The sequence below is a fragment of the Condylostylus longicornis genome, unplaced genomic scaffold (assembly GCF_029603195.1).
Source record: "Condylostylus longicornis isolate FDR11 unplaced genomic scaffold, ASM2960319v2 ptg000027l, whole genome shotgun sequence".
NCBI classification, from domain to species: Eukaryota; Metazoa; Arthropoda; class Insecta; order Diptera; family Dolichopodidae; genus Condylostylus; species Condylostylus longicornis.
The window spans coordinates 3,541,523-3,550,867 of NW_026577996.1; the positions used below are offsets into that span (position 1 = coordinate 3,541,523).

The following is a 9,345-nucleotide window of genomic DNA, read 5'->3' on the forward strand; positions in this document are numbered from 1 at the left end:
TCATCCAATATGAATAAAAATTATTTGTAACAAAAAATTTTTTATAAATACATACAAAATTTATTCATTTATAGTTTTCAAACAAAACTGTGTACATAGTTTAAATCTCAATCAAGCAAAATTTACTAATTAACAATAGAACAGCTTAAATCATTCCTTATAAAGAAAAAATAAACAAATTGAATAAATAAATAAAGTACTTACAAAAAATGTTTTTTTTTTTTTTATTAATTTGAATGCAAGGAATTGAATTAACATATAGAATTTATATTACACTAACGACTAACCAATAGAATAACTTTTATCTTTAGAAGTAGGCAAAAGTTGCAGTACAGTCTAAAAAGGTTCTCATAGTAACTAATAAAACTCAAAATCTTATTTTTCAGTGATTATAGCCTTATTCTGTATGTTTTTCATTTTTTCTCAATACATCATGTAAAAATTGAAAGAAGATGCATAAATATACGGAGTAGTTTTTGCAGAATATTACAACTCTAACCAAAAAATCTGTTGGTAACTTGATATTAACTAAGTTATTTTTCAACTTTAATTTTTAATATTGAAGTAAGATCCGGGCTTAAAAAAGAAAAATATTTTGAAAGTCGTGGAAAAAAAATTGGAGAAATCGGGCTAAATGGATGAAAAATTTAAATAATTTAAAAAAAATACTAGAAACAAACTAGTATACAGAATCATTATGAATTTTTTCACTTAATAGCAAATGATTTTAAAAATTAAATAAATTACTTGTCCAAAAATTCTGCTGCACGATTAAAAATTATACTTTAAAAGATATATGATTAAAACGATTAAAGTACAAATTGTTTAATCAAAAGCTAATTTTTTTAATTTTAATTTAACAATTTATAGTAAGAACTTCTTATCAGTATATCAAACATTTTTCACAATAATCTTGTTATTTGGAAATAACTTTTTTATCTCGATACATTTGAGCACCCTGCCTGGCTAGCTTATCCGCTTTTTCATTCCCAATTATGCCCTCATGCCCCTTGACATAATTCTGAAAAAAATAATTAGTTTGATTGCTATCACTGAAATATTTATCTCATTTCTTACCCATTTAATTTCAATTTTATTTTTTTCTAATAAAGCATTAAGTTCCTTAAAATCTTCTGAATTTTTGACCATTGTACCATCTTTTTTACGCCAACCATTTTTTTTCCAGCCTTTGACCCACTGAGTTATGGAATTTATAAGGAACTGAGAATCAGTACTAATGCATAATTTTTCGATTCCTAAATCAAGAGCTAATTTGACTGCATAAATAGAAGCCTGTATCTCTCCTACATTATTTGTTGGTCGTCCACTAACTGGTTTTGCTGTATTTCTGAAAAATTTATATTCATCTGTGTTTTTTATAGAAATGAAAGCTTTTTACAATGGATGGTTTTCGCTGAAATAAACACCAAATCCAGCAGCAGCAATATTTTGACCATTACCTTCACAAGATCCATCTGTATAGCATATCACAAAACCTTCGGAATCTATTGGAAATTGCATATTACCAAATTTCTTTAAACCTATAGGTTCCCACACTTGGGATTTATGTTTTAGTAACTTAGATTTTCCTGAGGAAGAGTTCTCATTAGAATCATGTTTTCTTTTAAGAGGACTACTCGTTGATGGTAAACCTTCAACTTCAGCCGAAGCAGTCAACTAAAAAATTGAGAAATATAAAGGGATTTAGTTTGCACATAAACCAGTTACCAAAAGATCATTTTGTTCGTCATCACATTCAACATCATCCGGCCAAAATTCTTTTGGTTTGGATTCCTCTTCACTTGAGCAACTGGGATCGCTATCGTTATTGCTTTCATAATTAACATTGTGTTGTTTTAAAAATGCTATAGCGTCGTTTTTGCTGTGAAATTTTTTGAACTTAGCTCCTTTGAATGCCTTTACGGCACTATCACACATATGCCTTAAAATTTAATTCATGTTTGAAATATGTGCACTTTTAAATTTTTTTACTTTTTCTTTATACTACCATTCTGGAAAGATTCCAACAACTCTTCCTCTAGCAACAGCATAGTATGGCATTTTTAGAAAATATTTCAACATAAAGAAAAATGCATATGGCCAAAAACAAAATTTTAATGATTTCAACTAATTTTTATAAACAATAAGTATCTATAACTCGACATAAGTTAATGTAAATCACAAATTTATTGTTGCTTGTCAGTAAAGTAAATACAGCGACATGACCAACAATTGACTGTCAATTCCATAAAACAATGTTAGAACTCTTTAGACAGAATAAATCATATTTTGTTTTTCATATTAAATTTTTTTAGTGTGCTAAAACAAATGAGTCGAATACCAAGTAATGGCAATAAAATTTTTTAATTATTATTCATCTAACTTGAACATCAATTTACACTTTGCGTCCGTTAAAATATTTAAAGACGTGTAAAATATTTAAAATATTTAAAACCTGTAGCCACTGTCTCTCCCCTTAAAATGCTTCAAAAATATAAATTATTAATGCTACCTATTTTTGCTGAATTTATTGATTTCTCATGTTGTAAATTAAAAAAAAATTCTTTGTGAACTGGTTTTGTATGCTTTCTGATATACAAAAATTTTTATATTATGTAAACAATAATTTTCTTAAATGCCAAAATTTGGCACTTTTTATTTGAACTATAGGAACAATTGGCACTTGAATGAAACACAAAATGTAAAATCACCATAATTGACACAACTAGTTATTTGAATCGAAACATTTTATAATAATTATTTAATATACCCATCTTTGATACATGGTTCCTTTGCCTTTCTTTTGACACCTTGACATTAAAACAAAAGTTTTGTGAAATCGGGGTCCTTCTTTGCTCATATATACGTATTATATTATTTTTGATTAAGTAAAAACCAATTTCTAGAAATTCAGAAGGATTAATTTTCAAAATTTTAGGAATTAATAATGCCCGGTATAGACGATATAAAAGCTTCATGGGCTGATGAGGTAGAACTTGATGCAGGGGGTTTGCCACCTACTACTGAAATAATTGAAAATGGTTATAAATATGTCACCGAGTACAAGTTCATCAGTGAAAAAAAAACAAAAGTTGTACGTACATACAAAATAACAAATCAAGTTGTTCCAAAGTCTGTAGCAAGGCGTAAAAATTTACCAAAATTCGGAGATTCTGCTAATGACAAGCCTGGGCCAAATTCACACACAACTATGGTATCCGAAGACGTTTATTTACAATTTTTGTCAGCTAAAGAAGAAGAGAAAACTAATGATAATCTCTTAGATAATATGAAAAATTTTGCAAAATGTCGTATCTGTAATGGTGAACATTGGTCTGTTAATTGTCCATATAAAGGAACAACAATGGACACAGGAAAATTGATGGAAAATAAACCAACAACTAGCACTACTGAACCATCGAAACCCGGCAAGTATATTCCACCCTTCTTAAAGGATAGTGGAAAAGCTGGAACATCTGGTTTGAGAGGCAGAGATGATACTGCAGCAATCCGAATTTCTAATTTGTCAGAATCAATGACGGAGGCTGATCTGGAAGAATTAGTTAAAAAAATTGGTCCACATAGTAAAATGTATTTAGCACGAGACAAAAATACTGGATTATGCAAAGGATTTGCTTATGTTCATTTTAAATTAAAAAATGACGCTGCTAACGCTATTGCTATACTTAATGGCCATGGTTATGATCATTTGATTTTGAATGTAGAATGGTCTAAGCCTCAAAATAATTAGTAATGCTGATTATATAAATTTATATTGATAATTTTGTAAAAGAAAAAATATCGAATGTATCAAATTGTGGTCAGATCATGATATTTCAAGTAAAAAAAATGTCAATAAAACAAAACAAAAACGAAAAAAATTAAATATGTATGTATTTTTGTATGTACGAACCTTCGTATCAACATTTCTCAATGGGTAAAATAATAACCTCTTCGATTTCTGAAATGTGAAATTTTCAATAGATCATGTATATTACGAAGATCATGAGTACGTATATTATAAATAATAAGTTAACAAATCTATTATAAGTACGGATAAGTACGTGTACCTATGCGTGCATATGTATGTGGGTTTTTTATGGAAGTTACATACATACACACTTTAGACTACGTTAGCACACTAAAGGGTTATTAGATGGAAAAAGCACGTGTTTTAGTAAATGCAAATATGCACATATTAGGTATAAAGTGTGGTTGACTGTTGAAGTTAAACACGAATATGGTGATTTTAAAATTTTAGGGATGCAAAATATTATTGTTTTTTACTCTTGAATTGAAACTGATGTATATAGATATTGTGGCCCCTTTATACATTCCTAAAATGTATTACGTGTAATGGAAACAAAGTAGGTTTATAAATTTTACAATCAAGTTTTTATTCTTTTTGGTCGAGCAGATCGAAAGACGCAAGTACATACATATGTACATAAATAAATAAATTTGTAACGAATTCTGTTAGTTAATTTATGCTATTAAAACCATATTTTTTATTGTCAGATGGCTAATTACTTGTAAAAGGTCATAAGTAAATAAAATTAAAGTTTTCAGAACACATATTATGAATTCCGAAATAAAAAAATATTTCTAATATGAATTTCAAATACATAAGCTTTTTCTATGGTTTTCTTTCTTCAATTTTATTAATGATAAAAAATCGACATTTAAAATCTTGACATTACAAAAAATCTGTCAGCCGTCTTAGAAATTATTAAATGTCAAAATGACCCAGAAAACATACGATCTATTTGTTGTAAACGAAATAAAATTTTCTAACAGCGGAAAAAATTTCATAATTGCGAAATACGTCTTGTTATTTGTTTAAAAAGTTGTAGTTGTAGTTTGTCAAAATTGTATAAACTATAAACTTTTAGTTGAAATCGGTTGAAAATGGGAAATCTGTATTGCATTTTCCAGTAGCTTCATTTAAAGAATAGTTCGAAAATTATTTTCAAAATTATTTCATCCGTATTTTTTATTCGTATCTTATTTTATTTATTTTATTTTTAATGTACGAGTATGTCTTCTTTTCCCATATTAATATAATTCTCTTTAAAAATTATTCCTAACCGTTTGTTTTTTAACTTTATAAATTACTCTTTATTTCACGCCACGAGATGTCACTTAACTGTTATCGTCAAATGAATTTTGTGAAAATTGACATTTCCGATACTAAAAGACAAAACTTATTGAAAACGAAAAGATTTCCCCCTAAAATAAAGTGTTGGTTTTATTCAGTGTTACGTTTTCATTTGAGTTTATTTTGTAAAATATAAATTATTTTTTATTTTTTAACTATTAAAACACTGCTTTAAGACAAGGATTTTAATTAATTTATTTGCGTATATTTTTCGTTTATTACAACATTTAAAAAAAATACGTCCTAATCAAAATCTGTGACCATATTAAAATGTGATTTTGCAATTACATAGGCTGATTCAAATTCTAAAGTCATAATTTTTAATATTCAACATTTTACATATTTACTTAGATTATAATTAAAAATTATCCATTAAAATGGCAAAAAATTTAGATGAAATAATAAACATGATAAAAAATTTAGATTTACAAGATGATGGAATATGTATGAACCACAAAATTAAAGCCATTGAATTAGATTTTTGCAATATAGTAAAAGATGAACAAATGTTAAGGTAATAAAAAATGTATATTAAAACAAATAAATGGCCCTTTTTTTGGAAAATTTTTTTCATAACATTAAGAAAATGTTTTATCCATTTTATATATAGATACCTATGCTCATTAAATAAAATTTGCATTTAAAGTATTGCGTCTTCTTTTTTAGCACAAAAATGGCCCTTAATCTATAAAATCTTAGTAGATTATTAATTATTATGTTTTTATGCTTGTTTTATTGCTTTTAAACTTTTATATTTTTGTTTTACAAAGTAAAAACAGATTTAAATTTTGTGAATTTTACACTTCAATACTTGCTTTTTCAATTTAATAAACACAGTCAAGTTTAAAATTATTGAGCTACATATTTAATTTTTAATTATTTTCAGTGATTCTATGGATTATATAAACCAAAAAGTTCTCGAGGATTGCGATGCTGCTTTGAAATTTGCTATGCTTTTTTCATCCAGAAATTTCGATTCCCTTGCTATGCATGACACAAAAGTAAGATGCAAAATGTTAAATATTTTGCAAAAAAATTTTTCAAATGCTGAAATGTATAGAAAAGAAAATAAAAATATGCTATATAATTCGGTCACTTTACTTGGAGAATACTACAACAGAGTTCGTTTAGCTGATGGAAGCCCTATAGATATATTAGGGGAATCACTTCTACAGTTACTTACACAGGAAATAGAATTTGGTAATACAGGCAGTACTGAGAATTTGAAATTTCCTAACATGGATTTTAAACTTTCAAAGTTGATTTTGTCACAGGTTACTTTTTCTATCTAATTGTCTCCAATTATTTTTAATTCTTCTGTTTGTTTCAGGTTACCTTAAACGGTTCAATTTTACGCTCAAATCACAAAAATGAATTAAATACGCTGTTGTTTTATGTTAGGAAAAATTTAATTGAACAGCCCAATTTGAATGCGTCGGTCAAGGCTTTATTATTGATGACGTTAGATTTATATTATAATAACTTTACAAGTTTAACACCAGCTTTAGAAGAAATGTATACCAAATATTTGTTGGAAGAGGAAAACCAAAAGCATGATACCAATTCGGAAAAAAAAAGTTTTGAAGAATTACCTGTAATAAATAAAAAATGGAGTGAGCAAGTTTGTGAAGATAGTATGTATGAACTAGAAGCGCAAGAAGTCCCTGAAATGGCATCAAACAACAACAGTTTATGCGGCAGTCAAAATAATATTAATATTCATGACGATTTCCAGTACCAATCCTTGCCCCCTCGCCCAACTAGATATGACGAAGAGCAAGACAACGTGAAGCCATCTTCCCGTCGTGAGTATTTTCCCCGCAGAATAAATAAAAATAGGTCAATGTCTCCACAAAACAACACATTTTCCATTAGACAAGCATCATCACAACCACGCCCGTATAATGGGTCTCACAACGATAAATATGTAAACAGAAACAACCGAAACTCAAACCGCTATAGTGCAAATTTCGAAGAAGACAGATCAAGTGTAAGAAGTGAAGGTGGTAGCATAAAATTGTATAATGCCGGTGATTATAGACACTCTCGGACAAGTGGGCGCGATATAGATAGTTCCAGTCGGGACAGAATGTCTGCAGTCGATAGAAACAGTTGGGATCGAGGTGGAGAATATAATTCTTATGATGGTCGCCGACGCAGTAGCAGTCGTAGTCAACAAGACAATAATTACAACAACAACAATGGTAATAATAACAGGAGTCGTAACACTTATGATCGTCCTCCCCGTTTTCGCAATCTTGACAATCAATCATGGCGTATAGCCGCTCAAGAGAAAAAGTACGATAGATCCAGTTCTAAAGGCTCTGAAAGTAGAGGTTCTTCTATGAATCATACATTTCCCCGCAGCCATAGACAAGGGAGTTACGACAATTACAATGGAGAAAATTTTCGAAGCAGCAAGAATAATTTGCTCCGAAATCAGACACCTGAAATCAATCTTAATGATGGAAGCAATGAAACTGAAAATTTTAACTCTAAGAAAAGTACTGACAAAGGTAGTAATGCTGATTTATCAAATAACCAACGACCGCAACAATCAAGAAATTTTGGCCGTAGCAATAATGACAAATACGGTAGTCACTACAGTTTGTCTAGTGTGGATTCTGGAACATGGCAGCGTAGGGGCCGTCCAAAAAACCGTAATTCTTATCGTCGCAGATCACAAGATTGGGATGACACCCGCAGCCTACATGAAAATTATTCATCTTCCGATAATAAATGGGATAATTTAAAAGATAATGAATTGGTAAAAAATGCCAGAAATACAACAAAATATATGCAATATTTGTCACGAAAAAATTAAAAAGTAAGTCTGTCACAACATAGAATATATTTATTTAAAAAAAATTTTATCTCAAAAAATTAAATTAGAATTTGTAGGATAGAAAGATTTTTATTTTTAACAAATACATATAGTGATATAACAATGTTTTTATTTGCAGTATACTGCATGAATATTTTTTAAAAATTATACATATATAAATTACTGCGTTGAAAATACAAAATATAAGAAGAATTAAAGCAACTCGTAATTAATTTAAGTTGTAATTGATACCTAATTAGAATTAAAAATGTTGCCATATAAAATGAAATTGTACCTATATTTATGTAAAAATTCAATTTTGTCAATCCATTTAAAATCAAAAAACTTTGAAATTCTCATAAATATCAAAGAATCATATGAAATATTAGTAGCATTTTTGGTGTCATATGAATAAATTACGAAGTCTAAAAACAAATATTTTTCTACATCTAAATTTTTTTTTTTGTCTTCGTTACTTAATTACTTTTAGAGTCCTACTAATATGCCTCATGATATCTGGTTTTATCTAATATTTTTAGTTACAATTTGTCATTGACTAAAATGTAAATTTTACTAGTTGAAATTTTAATGTTATAGGTTTTTAATATTGTAGATTTTGTATTTGATTCTAATTATACATAATATTTACATTAGTTTTTAAAATTTTTACGCATATTAGTTTATCTTTATTATATAAACATATTTAATATTTGAAAAGTGTACTTACAAAAGGATCGACAGTGTTAATTAACTGTATATATTGGTTAGAAGAAATAGAATATATTGGTTAATTTGATCCTAAAATCGAAAAGTAGAATTAAAAATTATGTATAAAAATATCGCATAATTCCAAATTATTTGTGCAATAACAAGTCGATATAATAATTACTCAATACTTGAATTTTGTTACTAAATTCAATTGCTTCCTAAATTATTTAATTAATTAAAATTTTGAACAGTGTTGATAACATATTGCAGATTTCTGTACCTATTGGTAATGTTATGTTTTGACTTTATCATTTATACCAACGAATGTACCATGTACTTTATCATAATATACCAACGAATGTAATATTATCTGATATATTATAAATACTAAATATTTAAAGAGTTATTCATTACCACTTTCAAAAAAATTAAAAAATTTTCTATTTTAACATAAAAAAATCTCTATACATGTGTATCGTTTTGAATATTTGTGATTTGGTTATGATTGATATACGTTATTTACATATAGCTGAAGAAATTTTTTGAGAAACTGAACTATGTATTTGGTTCTCGTTATAGTAAAAACTTCTTATTTTATTTGATATCTAAAGAAGAGGCTTCGTAGGTTATATCTCAAAAGCTACATTCGATTTTG

General features: G+C 27.8%; 3 protein-coding genes across 3 annotated transcripts; 2 read left to right on the forward strand and 1 right to left on the reverse strand.

The window, feature by feature from the left end:
* Positions 1–114: 114 nt before the first annotated feature.
* On the reverse strand, positions 115–2,230 carry LOC129607399 (ribonuclease H1). Its single transcript, XM_055518396.1, has 5 exons — positions 2,009–2,230; positions 1,729–1,942; positions 1,400–1,677; positions 1,078–1,348; positions 115–1,021 (listed from the first exon to the last, which is right to left on the reverse strand). The coding sequence occupies exons 1-5, from the start codon at positions 2,080–2,082 to the stop codon at positions 917–919; spliced, it is 942 nt and encodes a 313-aa protein (XP_055374371.1). The 5' UTR covers positions 2,083–2,230; the 3' UTR covers positions 115–916.
* Positions 2,231–2,794: 564 nt separating this feature from the next.
* Positions 2,795–3,886, forward strand: LOC129607421 (eukaryotic translation initiation factor 3 subunit G-1). Its single transcript, XM_055518444.1, has 2 exons — positions 2,795–2,888; positions 2,939–3,886. Exon 2 carries the CDS (start codon positions 2,948–2,950, stop codon positions 3,749–3,751), a length of 804 nt encoding a protein of 267 aa, XP_055374419.1. The 5' UTR covers positions 2,795–2,888; positions 2,939–2,947; the 3' UTR covers positions 3,752–3,886.
* A 1,384-nt stretch (positions 3,887–5,270) lies between these two features.
* On the forward strand, positions 5,271–8,536 carry LOC129607277 (GATA zinc finger domain-containing protein 14). Its single transcript, XM_055518164.1, has 3 exons — positions 5,271–5,672; positions 6,045–6,432; positions 6,489–8,536. Exons 1-3 carry the CDS (start codon positions 5,536–5,538, stop codon positions 7,980–7,982), a joined length of 2,019 nt encoding a protein of 672 aa, XP_055374139.1. The 5' UTR covers positions 5,271–5,535; the 3' UTR covers positions 7,983–8,536.
* The last annotated feature ends 809 nt before the right edge of the window (positions 8,537–9,345 follow it).